At 27.5% G+C, this 17468-nt stretch overlaps 1 protein-coding gene across 1 annotated transcript in view; it reads right to left on the reverse strand.

Moving 5' to 3' along the window:
- The window catches only part of LOC100213830 (kinetochore protein NDC80 homolog), a 35448-nt gene that overhangs the window by 4070 nt on the left and 13910 nt on the right, over positions 1-17468 (reverse strand). Inside the window, exons 8-17 of the mRNA XM_065814451.1 lie at positions 14964-14990; positions 14183-14250; positions 13888-13937; positions 13617-13711; positions 11472-11491; positions 11211-11354; positions 10941-11096; positions 7044-7133; positions 3416-3499; positions 3044-3174 (exon numbers count right to left, since the gene is read on the reverse strand). Coding sequence (XP_065670523.1) covers positions 3044-3174; positions 3416-3499; positions 7044-7133; positions 10941-11096; positions 11211-11354; positions 11472-11491; positions 13617-13711; positions 13888-13937; positions 14183-14250; positions 14964-14990 — 865 coding nt within the window. The remainder of the gene's footprint in view (positions 1-3043; positions 3175-3415; positions 3500-7043; positions 7134-10940; positions 11097-11210; positions 11355-11471; positions 11492-13616; positions 13712-13887; positions 13938-14182; positions 14251-14963; positions 14991-17468) is intronic.

The following is a 17468-nucleotide window of genomic DNA, read 5'->3' on the forward strand; positions in this document are numbered from 1 at the left end:
ACTAACTCCACCTGTATTAATCGATTAATTGAGCCAGTGCCACATCGTTGTGCAGCTGTTATCACTGAAAAGGGTATGGCTACAAGATATTAATATAAAAATATAATTGAATTACATTGAAAAACATGTGGAAAAATAATTTCTCTAATGAAAAAAATTGGCCAGTGACTTTGGCACTTGCAAATATAAAATGTGTAATAATAAATATATTTCCAAACATAAAAAATATATTGTTTCCACTACACCATATAAATAATAAAGTTTCTACAAATATGTTAAGATATTGAATGTCAGCATCTAAATAAATAAGAAACATATATGTTCATACCCATATATATCCATATTATGTTTGCATAAATGGGCCTCTTATTTAACCTCCTGGATCCAAGCAGGTATTGAAGTTTTCATTCCTTTTCTTTGGTTTTAAATCAAACCTAATTCTACTTTGCATTTTACACCTTCTTGCGCAATTGGTATATTAAACCGTTATCATTTTATTTGTGTGTTTTACCAGAACATCTCTCTTAAGAACAAATGTCTTTTTATTATTGGGAGAAGATAATGTAGAAGAGTTCTGTCTGATGCAGAGCTCCATTAAACTCAGTTTACTAAATCTTGTATCTCATCTCAGATGTTAAGTTTTAGAGTATATTGAAAAATCTTTAAGAGTGTCATTAACTAAAGTAAGTCTGAAATTACATCTTTAATTCATGGGTCTGATCTTATTACTTCTCCCAAGAATAAGGCAAAGTTATGTGCAAAGAAATTTTCCTCTAATTTGACTCTTGAATGTAATGGCCATACTTTTCTTGCCATTCCAGTTAAACAAATTAACCCATTGTAAGACATCCAAATCACTCCAGTTTCTGATGCTAAAGTAAATTCTCAACTATAATTTTCTATGGCTTGTGGTTCTGCCAACATTTTTATTATAGTCTTACAAAGGTGTTGAACTTGAACACAAGAACTCTCTTCAATCTATGCCAAACTATTATTAAGTGGTAAATAAGTGGTTCCAAAATTTAAAAACTCTAGAAAGCACTCAGACCTCTCCAACTATCTTATGATAAGGATCTATCTAACCGCAGTATTAAAGTCATTCTTAAAGGCCTACGCTCTTCTTCATTTCTAGTAACTTTAGGAGTACTGCAAGGCCCCATCCTTGCTCCTGTATCATTTCTTTACATTGATAACTTTTTTGACAATCTTACATCTAAAGTGGATCTATTTGCTGACAACTCTACTTTATACTCTTGTCTTGATAAATGTTCTTCACTTTTGATCTCTTAGAGCAAGCAGTTAATCTCTAATCTGATCTCTCTTCTGTAACAGCTTGGAGCACAGAGTGACCTGTGGATTTCAAGTATAAAACTGTTAATTACAAATATTTAATATATAGTGATTTTAATATATAGTGAAAATTTTATTTTATATATAGTTATGTATAATTTTATATATTTTATTTAATATATAGTGAAAACAAACATTAATTTTATTTGTTAGTCAAACAAAAGATGAAAGGTGTGAAACCTGAGTCATAGAATAATGGAAAATGTAGATAATTAGTCTAATACATCTGTCATAGAGTAATAGAAAACGTTGATTAGAGCTGGAGTGAAATATATATATATATATATATATATATATATATATATATATATATATATATATATATATATATTTGTGTGTCAAAGTACATGCATATTTTAATTTTATACATAACTAACACATATTGTAAAGATATGCATGTAAAATTACACAGATATGCTTGTAACAGCGTGTGCATTAAAATATCATAATAACATTTGTTTTAAAATTTAATGGATCTATTAATAATATATAAATCTTTTCTACAATTGAAGAATAATTTATATAAATATGATATAGTATATATTATAGCTTATTTATCATAAAAGTAAACTTATTTGTTCACGCTCGTTTTCTTTGGATATTATTTTTTATTATTTTTAAAATTATAGAAAATTCCTCCGATAGCAGTTTTAACTGTAGAGTATAGCAGTAAATTTTGGTAGTAACAATCTTTCGATAACTAAATTTGCTTAGTAAGTCTATGGTCAACAATAAACACCTGCTTCAATAACTATCAGAAGAAAACAACAGGTGTGTTATAATAAAGTTGTATGAGTTATAATTCCTTAAATATAAGATCCTAAAATAATCCCTTTAAATAATAAAATTGTCTAGGTTATAATTCCCTAACCATTATGAACTCTAAGCTGTCATAAAGACAGCCTAAAGTTTTTGATTGGTTGTTTTTGATTGGTTGTTTTAAGCAATGGAAAGTAAGTAATGAAATTTTATGAGGTATCATAAAACTTTATGAGGTACATAGTTGTATCATTAGGAAACAATACCACATTAGTAGTCTGTCAGAAAACTGTTAATAGTGATGAAAAATGGCAAAAGATAAAAGGTTTTATCTTTTGATAAAAAATACCACAGAGACTACTCGTAATAAAGAGTGTTGTCTATTGAAGACAACTTTATTATGGTAATCAGAAAAAAATGAATAACTTTAAAAACAAATACACGAGATAAAGAGCTTATGGAGAAGACCAACTTGCATGTTTTCATCATAACCTTTTGATATGTCAAGAGCAATGGGGCTTCATTGCTTTTTATTTAACAGACAATAGAATTTTTTGGTTATGAATATGGTCAATTAAATTCCACTGGAACTCAATTAAAAGTTCCTTTAAAACGCTTTTTTCATTTGACTATTAATTAAAGATTATTTAAAGCGGTGATAAAAAAAGCTAATAAATAATTTATTTTTAAAAATTGTTTTTAACTATATATTTTTTTAAATGTAATGCAATTTAACAACATATACAAGGAAACAAGAAGTGAAACATCATAGTTTTACAAAAGTGAATACTGAAAAAAATACTTTATCAAAAATTTAACAATCAAAGGTAATATTAGAAATTTAAAACAACAAATAACATTTTTAAGAATATTTGTTATTCAGTTGTTGCATTTTTATTTAGTCTCTAAATTCAAAACATATTTTTAAAATAACCTTTTGCGAAGTTGAAGCAGATGTTGAACCAGGGATTCATGGAGTTGATCTAATTTTTTTACTTCATTCTCTAATAATTGATCTTCCTCGCGAATTTTTTCCAACTGCATTAGACATTCTTTTTCAAAGCACTATTATAAAAAATACAATTATTACAGTTGAAATAAATATTACAACAATCATTATTAATACTGCTACTGCTACCACCACCTACTACTACTACAGTAACAACAACAACAATAATGGCAACAATGACTACTACTACTGTTAATAAACTGAAATGTATTTATCCATGTTTGTATATATGTATGTATCTAAGTATTTGTATATGTATGTAATTATTAAAAAACTTGAAAATATTTTCCCCCTTACATCAGTATCTTCTTTTTTCAAACTATTTAATGTTGCTTGCAAGCTTGCAAGCTCATATTGCTTTAGTTTTAGCAGTTCGCTACACTAAAAAATAAGAAGAAAAAAATTATTTACTTATAAAGATATTATTTATAACTAACTGCATTACAAAAAATATAAGATAAAATATAAAATGAAAAATAAATTTACTAAAATTTTATCTTTTCATAGCTTTACAAAAAAATATAATATCAAATATAACATAAAAAATAAATTTATTGAAATCTTATCTTTTTAAATTTTAATTTCCATGAACCATTATTACAAAAAACCATTTTTTTTTAATTTTAGCAGCAAAGCATCTTGTCATAATAATAAAACAATAACAATAATAATAATAACAATAAAAATAATAATAATAGTAATAAAAACGAAAATAAAAAATTTCTATAGATGTTTTTGCTTTAATTTATTGTATAAACCAATATATGACACTTTGTGTATTTTTCCATTGATTGACACCAACTTTATTTCTAAATTCACTGTTGATTTTTGATAGAAAAAATTTAAAAACTCTTCCCACTTTTTGCTGGATAGCCAAACAGCTAGGTTGTTTAAAAAACTATCCATGTGATCTTTTTAAGTGATAAAACAATTGGAAGTACCATTTAATTTACTGTAAGTAAATACTTTTTAATTAACCATGATGTTGTCTGTTGAAAACATCATGATTAATTAAAAGGTGTTTACTTTATTTGTTAATTGTTTACAATATTTATCAGATTTTGTTCAGCCTTTTTATATATGGGTGTAAGGACGTTCTTAAAGAGAGCTATACTCAATACTGTCAGGATTTGTTGTTTACTTTATAAAATTTTATATTTTTATTTAAATCAATTAAATCATTTTCAATCAAAAACATTTTTTTTATATATGGAGGACTTTTAGCAGATTTAATGCTATAGTTTACGAGCTTGGATGAATTAGTTTCATCTGAAATTGTTAATAAATAAAAAAGCTTTCTACTTCATTTTGTAAAGTGCTTTAGTCTTTTCCAGTAACTGTTATCAGTCTTGTGCCCCTCCCCCAAAAAAAAACCTCATTAGGGCCCTAATGTTATAAAAAATTTTCTACTTGGTATTAATAAATGTGTTCTAGGCATGTTGTATCGTACATTCAGTCACATGATTTCACAATTACCTAAAATTCTAAACACAACATTTGCACAACCTCATTTGGAATTCGTAGTAGCAGCCAGCAATGTATCAACAAGAATGATATTGATAAAATTGAAAAAATAACTAAGACAAGCTACCTGTTTAATACCTTCATCAACTTTTATACAAAGATTGTCTGTATCTACAAAATTTAACTTCTTTAGAAACCCGTCAAATTAGAGGGGGATCTGATGCAAGCATACAAAATTATTAGCAAGATAGACATTGTCTCATCAAGTAAACACCATGTTCTGCGTGTTGGGGTTTCAAATCCAATAAAACTAGAGAACATCATCTAAAAATGTTGAGAGAATTTGCACAAAGTTGCGAGCAAAGAGTATTTTTACAAATTGAGTAGCAAATCATTGGAGTGCATTACCGTCAAGGTTTGTGTGCACTATATGTAGTTTTTATATATTGATCTAAATTTATACTTAAATCAATACACTACATGTAGTTTTTATATATTGATTTAAATATGAATTTGAGTATGTAGTAGATAAGGCTGCCATAACCTATAGGTTATACAGGGAAACCTGTTGCAGCATTTTATTACTACTACTATCTTCTGAAAATAGTGACATAACCTGACTGATTGCAACAAAATGATAATTACACAGCAATATCTTTTTCAAAAAGGTCTTAGACTAGTTTCTTTTGTTTGCAAATATTTTAAAAACATTACAAGTAGAAAAAAATAAAGATTCATAGTTCCTTCATATTTTCCTTGTCATTCAATGAAAAATTAGGAATTTCATGACCTTTTCCATGACCAAATAAAATTTTATGACATTTCCATGATTTCAATGACCAGTGGCTACCCTGACAGTATAAAGCATAAAAAAAGTAGAGCTGAAAAAGGAGAAAAAAAATTATTTAAATATACATCACATTAAAATTTTACAACAGAAAAAAAGATAATAAATATATAATAAAATGTAAAATTCACTTTAACACAAGTTTATGAGCTTATCAATGCAAAAACAATTTAGAAATAATTCTTGAGATAGTATTAGTTCAAGAAAACCTGAAAATACAAGCGTTACCTAATTATCTACTGTACTGTCTGCTGTAGAAACAATTTTTCCTAATTTAGAAGACATTGTATCAATATACAACTTTTGGTACCAACTGAATAGTGAATTTTGATAAAACCAGTATTACAACAGTTTAAAAAACTCCATAGGTGTTAGCAGAAAAAACACTGAGCAATTGCTTTGTTGAAAAGAGGTGAACTGGTCACTTTTGAGAAATTACTGGTCTAAGCCTGTTTGAAAAACAGTCAACTGTTTTTAGAATCAAAAATATACAAATTCCAGCAAAGAAAAAACTTATCGTTTTGCTTTGGAATAACCATGAGCAACCTTGCACTTAATTTAACGCAATTAACTATTTTTGTGATAATGGAATAGTTTATTTGTCATTTTCACCACAAACACACTATAAACTCCAACCCCTTGACATTGCTGTCTGAAATATTTTGGCAAAATTTAAAGTAGCTTTTAATAACATGCATAATAATCACCCTGAAAAAGCAATAACTGTTTACAATATTCCAAGCCTTGCTAAATATCTCTTATTTAAATTGTTTCCTGCAAAAAATATTACAAACACATTTGCATAACCTGGAATTATATATTGGCAAATATATACCAAAGACCATAATTCCAGATTTGTCTTAAAAAACTTTTTTTTTAAGTAATTAACAGCAAATGTATTTTTGATATGATACAATATAATGATCATGAATAAAAATTAGAAAAACTAATTTTTTGTTTTGTTTTAGGTTTTTCACTAATATTTGCTATGAATCAAAGTACATGTATCAATGACTGACATGTATCAATGCCTTCTTTGATGAGGACAGTTTAATAAGGACTAAATTTTTTTATTTAATGAAACATTTTTAAACAAAAAAATCTTAGATGGAACTCATTTATTTCAAATAAAATAGTTAAAAAGCAACATAACTAAATGAAAATAAAGTTTTAGAATGAATTCAATAAAATTAGTTATGTAAGTTATGAAAAATGTTAATATATATATATACTAAAAGTACATAAAACATTTATAACTAACTCAAACAAAAACCAGGTTCATAACCTATGATAATTTTATCCTAATACATATGTATATGTTAAAAATAATATAATATGTAAAATAATATATACATACATAAATATATATAATCAGCCCTCGGAATAAGGGTCGGCATTTGGCAATGCCAAACTAAAAGTGTTTGAAATCGGAAAAAAATTGCCGACCTCGCTTATATGCTTTATAGTAAGACTTTTGAATCAAATTTATCTTGCCAACCTGATGCCGACCTTTAAAAGATTGAGGCCGGCAAATTATTTCAGACCTCAGTTTTCCTAATTCCGAGGGTTGATATGTGAATATACATACTTTAATACATTGTGCTTTGTTATTACCTCAACAAATTTTTCCACCTCAGCTGATTTATCAGATTTTAACCGACATTTCTCTTCTGCAATTATCTTCTTCAAATTTGTTAGCAATATCTAATTTAATTAAAATACAAAACATATTTTAAAAAGAACATTAAAAAATATGTTTGAGGTTTATTTTTCTTATCACATTGTAATGTCTGATTACCAACAAAAATAGTTAAAACAACTAAAAAAAAAGTTTTACTTTTTAAGCAAATTAAACACTAAATAAACTAAATTAGGGGTCATCCAACTCATACAAAAATTGTTACTAAAGAGTTGAGATATTGTGACAAAGAGGGGGGAGGGTTGGAAAGAGGGAAAAACGAAATACGTGTAACTTGTGGACAACCCTATATAAGGAATTAACTTATGAGTGTATTTTAAACTAAATACATACATCTTTTAAATAAGAGTTTAAAAAGTAAAATTAAAAAATAAAAGTACTTCAATATTGTTTCAAAAAAAATTTATTTAGGCATTGGAGTTAAATACTTAGAGAGAAACTTTGAAAATGAAAGAAACATCAGACAAAAAGTCTATTCAATTTATCACTTTAAACTCAAAAAAAAATTCAAGCAAAATATAACACATATACTACAACGAAATTCAAATAGGATTAAAGTTCAACTAAAAAATCTGTAATTAGGGCTGTGGAGTCGGAGTTGTGGAGTTGCAGTTGCAACATTTTTAGCGGAGTTGGAGTCAGAGTTGCTGAACAAAATTGTGACTCTGACTCCAATAGTAAAACTTCTTGGTATTGCACATGCATGTACAAAATATTTAACCTTCAAAGAACTTTTCATATACTTTCATATACATATACAAAAAAAATTTTTTTAATTGCGTAGTATTTTTTAAAGAATTCAAAGAATTTTTCAAAAATTTTGCTTTGGAGTCGAAGTCATACTCTGAAAATTTGGAGTCGGAGTCTGTACTTTTTTTTTCAACTCCACACCCCTGTCTGTAATGTTATTATCAAAATCGGTAATTTTTTAGGAACTAACATAGTTGTAAAAAAAACTGAAATACTTTACAAATTATAAGTTAGATAACATCTTAAAGTTACACATAAGTAAATCTGTAAACTATTATGTGCAGATTACATGGTTACAACTTAAAAACTATAAAATATAGATCATTGCTTTGTCAGGACAATATAATGAGCTCTAAGTTATGACTTTGGGTTAATTAGCAGGATTGATCCAACTGCATAGCTCATCAATTGGGATGTTGTGCTCTATTTATGAGTAAAGTTCTCTTTAAACTTAAATTATGCCAAAAGTAACCCAAAACATTAAACATAAAAAACCATCCCTACCATCTAACTGTTTTAATATATCTTTTACAAATATTCATGGTCTACAAAGCAACCATTCATAAGTTGAATCTCACCTTTTGTAAAACTCACCAGACTTGATTGCTCTTTGTGAAACTCATTTAAATTCCACTGTTACTTCTTCAGATCTCAGTTTTGATAGGTACTACCCTTTGATTCGCAAAGACCTTTGATTCGCAATAGTCACATGCTTGACTTGGGTTATACATAAGCATCAACTCACCTATTTGTTTTGATATCAGGTATGAATTCTTTAACCATTCTTTTATGAGCTTCCACTTAGAACCTCTTCACTCTATCACCTTTCTCTTTGTTCTTTATTGTTCTTCTTCTTCCTAAGACTTCAGTCTTTTAGATATAATTTCTGTTCAAATTGACCATGCCCTTTCTATTTACCCCTGTCAATATTGTTGTTATTGGAGACTTTAATGCTTATCACACTGAATAGCTTAGCTGTAACACCACTGACCCTGCTAGCACTAAAGCCCATAACTTCTGCATTTCTCAATCTCTTACTCAGGTAGTTAACTTTGTGACTCATTTTCCAGACAACCCTAATCACTTCCCTTCACTCCATAATTTGTGTCTTTTCTCTGACCCTAGCTTGTGTTCAGTTTCTCCTCTTTCTCCCTTAGGTGGTTCTGAACATGCAATCATCTCTATAAATCTTTCATCTCGTATTCTTATTCTTTGGACTCGCCTATCATCACACTACTTACTACTATTATCCTAAAGCTGATTTAGATTCCTTCAAGGATTTTCTTTGTAACAGTCCTTGGGCTGATGTCTTTTCTCTCTCCGCTGATAAATACGCCTCCTACGCAACCTCTTGGATTCTTGTTGGTTCCATGTCAAGTCTCATTCTACTCCATTGTTTTCACCTACTTTTGCAGCTGCTATTTCTAATAGTAATAATTTTTTTCATCTTTTTCAAAAGAACAACTTTTGTGTGAACAAATACCTATTTATTATGGCAAGAAATCAATGCGAAAAGGTGCTGTCTGATGTTAAGCTCCACTACTCCCAGTTCACTAAATCTTGCATCCTATCCCAAAAGTTAGGCTCTAGAGACTTTCGGAAAGTTTTTGAGATTATCAAATCATTTCTTTCTAACCGCTTTATCAAAGTCATTCTTGACTCTTCTTTATTCCTTCTTATAACTTCTTGGTACCTTAAGATTCTATCCTTGGTTCCATTTTGTTTATCGGTATTCTTATCATTTTTGCTTCTAAAGCGGTAGTGGTGTAGTAGTAGAGCGCTTGCCTTATAAGAGAGAAGTTCCGAGTTTGATCCTCACCACATTCCTGGTAGTACCGCACTAAACTTGTTTCTCAGCACAGCGGCCTTGTTTGTTAAGTTTCATGTTTCGGAGTTATAGAGTTGAGAGAAGGTTTGTAACCACAACTAATTTAGCCTCCTCGACTGTAGTGGCCTCCATGGCCTTGGGGAGGTGATCTTAAATTGAAAAAAAAAATCTACATCAATGATCTTCTTGACAACCTTACATCTAAAGTGTAAGGTTGTCAAGACTCTACTTGCTGATGACTCAATTTTATACTCCTGTCTAGACAAAAAGTCTTTCATTTTTATGCTACCCTCTCACTAAGTCCTCTTCTTTACATCTTCTTGGACTATTGTTCACTACTGATATTTCATGGAAACTGTATATACGATAAATTGTTAGCATCTGCTAAGGTTGCTTCTCTTTATCGTGCTCGCCATTTTCTTACTCCTGATTCCATTAATTAAAAACTTTTATTTGTCTAGTTTTTTCTCCTGCACTTCAACCCTTTGGAACTCTCTCTTATCTTCATGCTAAACAGGTCTTATCAAATATTCACTAATGGTGGCGAAATTTTAGGTCTTTTGAAAACATTTAATAATAAAAAGTTTAATGAAAAGATTGTACGAGAAAAAAAAAACATTCAAAGAAAATAATAAAATAAAAACTCTAATCAAGTATATAAAAGTCAACCATTGATTTTACCCTGAAATATAAAATACGCACCAACAAATTTAATCAAAAATATAATTTAAAATATTAAAAAATGTAATTAAAAAAAAGAGCTTATCATCAACAATAAAATATTTTAAACGATTTTTTCTAAATATTTTAGTCTAAAAACTTTTATGTATTTTATGAATTATGAATATTATTATTTTCGAAATACATCCAGGTTGTTTATGCTTATTTTTTAAAAGTACAATTTTTAAAAGTACAAAAGTACCAATCTACCTTAACCGGTAAGAACTCATTTTGGGATGTCAAAACAGCAATTTTGCTCATTTCAGGCGGTTGTTGACCGTTGACCGCCCGTTATTTTGTAAGCTGATATAATTCTCTATATAAATATAGGAAATCAGAAAAATTTTCAGTGATAAAAGAAAAACTTGTTCTTTTAATGGTAAGAATTTTTTTTTTAATTCAAGAATCCTTTTAAAACTCAAATATTATGAAAACTAAAATATTTTTAAATAAAGATATCTTTCAAATTCTATAATCAAACTTATTATTATACAATGTTAAAAAAAATCTTTACTTTAGCTTTGTCTTTGTTTCCATTAAATAAAGATAAATCATTTTGCTTGTGATCAAAGTGCAACTTTATTGAATTTCCTTGTAATACTTTTTGAGCAAGAGGATTAAAAGTCAGCTCCTCTGCAATGTCATTATATTTATTTAGGATATCTAATGCCTGAAATTTAAAAATATTTTTTATTGTAACAATAATCAAATTTTTTTTTTTAATTTTTTTTTGTCTAAATTTATACAATTAATAATTTAAATAAATTTAACAAAACCATATTACCAAATCATAACTTTTTGAAAAACGTATTTCACTTTCGTGATTCGCCTCTTCAAGACGATCTTTTTCATTATTTAATTTTTGTAACTCATTGCAAACTTCAGAACTTTTGGTTTTAAGTTCAGCTTGATTGGCTGGATTTCCTTTCTATATTAATAACATTAAACCATCAAAAAACTAATTCTAATTTTGAACAAATTATTTGTGCATAATTTTGAATTCTAATTTTGAACAAAGTTATTTATGTATAAAATTAAAGCTTACTTTTTGACGGTACTTCAAAGCTATATAAATATTTTCTGTATTAGATTAAATAAATACAAACATATAAGTATAATAATTACAAATAAACATAAAATAAAAAAATAGCTGAAATAGTTGCAATAAAAACTCGAAAAGATAACAAAATATGTCAAAAAAGGACCATTAGGTCCTTTGGATGTTTTTTTTCTTTTTGCTAAGTATTTAATGAATTGCAAGAATTAATGAAAAACGTTATGTCTATCCACTAATCTCAGATTACTTATATTTAAGAATAAAAGTTCTAGAGTAAACAAGTCTAAAATCCCATCTCTCATTCATCAGTGTCCTCTAGAACTTTTGTACTTTCTAAAAAATTTAACAAGTCCTTATTAATTATTGAAGCGTTTTGAATCTTGTTTTCTTGCCTGCTGAAAAATGAAAAATGTGGTTTCTATTTTTATATACTCTGGAGATTGCTATGAACTTTTTAACTACTACCCAGTCAGATGACTTACTATTATTAATAAGGTCTTTGAATTTTTATTTAACAAACTTCTAATATCTCACTTGGAGTCCAATAGCTTACTCTGAAAACCAATACTGATTTTAATCCAGTCATTTTACTATTGATTTGTAACTATATTATCAGAAAGGTTCTATAATGCATTAGATTAAATCACCTATTTTTAACTGCAGTATTAAAGTTATCCTTAATGGACAATACTCACTTTTATTTCTCCTTTATATACCCTGGCTGGGGTACAACAAGGTTCCACCCATAGTCCTGTGTTGTTTTTTGTCTACAATCTTCTTGATAATTTTACCTATTTTTTAAAGTTGATCATAATTCATCAACTTTTCAAGTGATCAAAATTCATCAACTTTTTGATCACTTAAAACAGGCAGCAAATCTATAATATGATCCTATGTTTGTGACAGCTTGGGAGACAGTGGCTGGTGAATTTTAACCTAAAGAAGACCCAGTTGTTTACTGCTAAAAGTAACTGTTACAAAGTTAATACTCCTATATTGATGGATGGTAATGATTCTGTAATGAGTCCAAAACTTTGCATATTATTAGATCATCTTTCACAGCAGGCCTCTTATGGAAACCATACACAACATTCATTGCAAACAAAGCATCTGCTAAGATTCTTTGTTGCTGACTATTTCTGAAATCTAAATTGTCTATAAATGCATTGTAAAAATACCCTGTACTACATTTACAAAAATAGATTAATACAAGACCAAGTAAAGGTAAGAAGAAAAATAAGTTTCAAAAAACTTTATTATAAAATAAACAATGTAATCAAGACAACACTAAGAACTAAGAAACAAAAAAAAAAACTTGTGAAAAGTGAATAAATTGGCAGATTTTGCCAATTAATTCACTTTTCACATACACAAAAATTCAGACAAAAAATTCAGCTAAATCTAGTTCCGGGTTTCGAGGAACTGCATGTCCTGCATAGGTAGAAGGTTATGGATAGGTAGTATGGTAGTATATTGGCTATGCATAGATAGTAGGTACACAATTGACTCAGATTGCTACAAATTAAATTAGAAAAAAAATCATTCACTCAGTCTGCATCTACTTTTCTAATTAAAATAGAAAAATAAATCATACACTCAGTCTGCATCTGCTTTTATAATTAAAATAGAAAAATAAATCATACACTCATTCTGCATCTGCTTTTCTAATTAAAATAGAAAAAAAAATCATACACTCAGTCTGCATCTGCTTTTCTAATTAAAATAGAAAAAAAAATCATACACTCAGTCTGCATCTGCTTTTCTAATTAAAATAGAAAAAAAAAATCACACACTCAGTCTGCATCTGCTTTTCTAATTAAAATAGAAAAAAAATCATACACTCAGTCTGCATCTGCTTTTCTAATTAAAATAGAAAAAAAAAATCACACACTCAGTCTGCATCTGCTTTTCTAATTAAAATAGAAAAAAAATCATACACTCAGCCTGCATCTGCTTTTCTAATTAAAATAGAAAAAAAAATCATACACTCAGTCTGCATCTACTTTTCTAATTAAAATAGAAAAAAAAATCATACACTCAGCCTGCATCTGCTTTTCTAATTAAAATTGAAAAAAAAATCATACACTCAGTCTGCATCTGCTTTTCTAATTTAAATAGAAAAAAAAATCATACACTCAGCCTGCATCTGCTCTTCTAATTGTTCAGATTGGTGTTTAAGAACAACCAACTCTTGGTCTAACTTTTCAATGGTCATCTCGTCCTCTTGGCTTGTTTAAAAAGAGAGAAAAAACTTTAATTTTATATACTAAAAACTATTATTTTCAACATTTTATTTTTGGTTTTTTATACTTTGTTTATAAATTTGTTTGTTTTCATTGTAGTATGTGCATTAAAAAAAAATCAATTTGAATATTTATCCTTATTTAAAAAAAGATTTACTTACATTCCTTCTTCAATTAACATTTTTTCACGAACCGCATCCTGTAAAACATCCTGAAAATAAAATAAACTTGTTGAATTTATAATTATCTAAGCCTTATTAGTTTAGGCTAGTTAGTCAGCCTAGTTTGGCCAGCCAGGATTGGCCAGGTTAGTTGTAGTTAGCCAGCAAGATGTGGCCAGGTTTTAAAAATAATTCACCTAAACTAGATAAAAGCATATTTTTAAACTAGGTTTTTAAAAATAATAACTCAATACTGAGTAGCAAATGCAAACAATACTATTAAATAAGATCATACTGGCTCTGATTCGAGCTTAGCTAGTTCTTTTTTTAATTCATCAACATCGTTGCTCAATGATTCGTAGTCTAAATATATTAAAAACGAAGGCGAAAAATTTTTTTTTTAGATTTTTTAAAGTATTGAAAATAGTTGCTAATACAGAAAAAAATTATAATATTTAACAAATAGTTGAGTAGAAAACTAAAACAGAATAAGAAAAACAAAGAAGAAAGAAGAAAAAAAACAAAGAAACATATATTCAAATAACCAATAACATCAAACAAATAAAAAATACTTTAAAAGAAAAACTTGTATTAAGAAAAAAATTTCACAGAATGTAATTTGAGACTTCTCACAACAGTATTAAAACTAAGTTTAAATTTTGGATACATATTGAGCAACTCGTTAAAAAATCATATTTTGCCAAATTTGGATAATCCTGGATAATTATAACTATTTAGATTTAATAGCACACAAACTCACTATGGCTTTAGTATGAATTTAAAAGCAAACAAACTCACTATACCTTTAGCATGAATTTAAAAGCACACAAACTCACTATGGCTTTAGTATGAATTTAAAAGCACACAAACTTACTATGGCTTTAGTATAGATTTAGTAACCAACAAGAAATCAACAAGAAGAGTGTATACAGTATTGTTAAAACTTAGTAAACAAAGAAAAAAAAAGTTGAATATGAAATTTAAAAAAATTTATTTCTTAACTTGTTTCATATAACATTATTTATTAAAAAACTTGAAAAGTAAAAACTATACATAAACAAAAAATGCAATCAAACCTTCAATAGAACATCCAGCCATTGTCACTATGAGATATAAAAAACAAAAAAAAAATTTAATATGATAAAACAATCTATCAGTAGTAATATATTTAAGTCTTTATATTGCAGGCTCAGACCAAAAAGGTTGTAACTGACAGTTTTGTGAAACAAAGAAAAAACAGTTTGAAAGTTGAGATGTCTAGCATAAATCAATGAAAATCCAAAATGTTCTGATATTTGACGCAAAAAAGAGTTATTAAACAATTATTCTTATTATAAAATAATGTCTTCTAGATCATGTAAAACTTAAACAACCTAAATCATCAGAAAATTAATTTAAATTTATAACATATAAAACCTAATCCACGCCCTTCACGTGGCATGGGGAGGAAAATTTTGAGAAAATTCAACCTTATTCAGGTTTACCCCTCTCTTATTAGCAAGATCTTTAAGTCTTTGATTAACGAATTTCTAACATTCAGTCTTGAATCAAATAACTTACTGTCTGACAACTAATATGATTTTTGATCTTCTCGTTCTTTGGCTGACTTACTGACTGCTGTGACTGAAAGATCTTTCAGTCATATAACTATCGCCTCTAGTTTCATCAACCAAAACTCATTCATAATTCAACAAAGTCACATCCTTTTACTGCATTTGTCCCTGCTCTAAAAAATTTTATTTGTTTAGTTTTTTGCCCGCACTTCAACCCTTTGGATCTCTCTCCCATCTTTACATTTTCCTGACTCATACAACCTACAACTTTTCAAGTCTTTTTTCAAAACTCTTTCCTTGCCCTTAACTCTATTCCTTGTTTTCAAGTACCTATTAACTTAATTGAGGTTGCTTGCAGCCTTGTTGGGAGTGAATCTGAACAAAAAATTAAAAACAAAAAAAAGTGCAGTAGATTATATTTTACTAGTAGCAGGTTCTGATCATGACCTGATCTCAAGGTCATAATAAGATCTAAATAAATTTTCAGACAATTAAAAAAAGTACTTTTTGCTTTTCAAAGTCAAAACAGTTTTCAAGTTAAAACAGTTTTCTTTTATTAACAATGATCTTTTTTTTTTTTCCTAATTTTTTGCTTTTATTTTTAACTAAAAATAAAAAGTATTATCTTCATAAAATATTATTCTTATTTATTTTTGGTTTTAATATTTGATATATTATATACTTTAATACTTTTTCTATGTCATTTTGATTACATTAAAAGTATTGTTTAAACACAGTTTAATTTTAGCTTAATGAGTTTAATGTCATTTACTATTTTTTACCAACTCTTTATAAGTAGTATTCTTTTTATTATTTTATATTATTTTCATGAAGTAATCTTTATTTTAAAATGCTGCTAACAATAGACAATTCTGGGAGGTTTATTAAAACCTATCATGTAAAATACATTTATACAAAAGCACATATGTAAAATACATTATGTGAAATATATTGATACAAAAGTGTTGTTTTATTATGCTATGCTTATTTGTATTAGTATATTTATATATATTTTTCTTTCAAAATATGCTTTGTTCAAAAAAGAATTCTCCTCTACTCTAATGTACTTCATTTTTCCCTCAGGCGCTCAATTTATATGCCAAAGTTTTTAAATAAAATACATTTATACAAAAGTGTTTTTTTATTATGCTACACTTATTTGCAAAAAAAAATTTATTTTTGTAAAGTTTTTTATACTTATACTTATTTTTATACTCTATATTTATTTCATTTAATTCATTTAATTACTTTGTTAGATTTGACTACTATATGAATTTTATATGTGGAGGATCAAAATTAAACATTTTGACCATTAAAAACTAACGTAGAACCATGTTATAGAGCCTCAAGATCTCTGAAAAACCATATTTAATCAGATTTTTGTATGTTATAAGTTAAATAATATTTTAAAAAACAGGCGAAATATATGGATACGTTGCAAAAGAATTCATCATGTTATTCCAGATTTTAGTTTGTCTATAACTAGTATTAACGTCTAGTAGAACTATGTTTCAAAATTAATTAAACAAACCAAACTATTGGTTTGACCATATATAAAATTATATTCAGCACTCATTTACTCCTGATGAAGTCTGTATACATATAATATCCCATATCTATTAGGTATGGCAACACTGTTTTACCAGTAAATGAAATCTTAATGCCTAATTTTATAACCGTTAATTAATTTGGTTATTACCAGTAAAATCGTTAAAAATTATTATAAAAAACCAAAGAAACATCCATCCATTAAGAAATTACACTCTTAAAAAAAAATGACTTTTCACAAATAACTTTTCACAAATGGCTTTTCACAAACAATTTTTAAAAATATGTTTCAGTTATTTAATGAAAATTTTTGAGGCTATCCAGTATAAATTTTCACTAAAAATATCATTTTTTAAGTGAAGAAAAATCATATATCATAAAAACACCATGACAATATTTATATCATAAAATCATCATAACTTAAAATCATCATAATGAGATAGAAATTGCTGAAGTTTTATTAAACATTTTCATAATTAA

The sequence above is a fragment of the Hydra vulgaris genome, chromosome 12 (assembly GCF_038396675.1).
Source record: "Hydra vulgaris chromosome 12, alternate assembly HydraT2T_AEP".
Lineage (NCBI taxonomy): Eukaryota > Metazoa > Cnidaria > Hydrozoa > Anthoathecata > Hydridae > Hydra > Hydra vulgaris.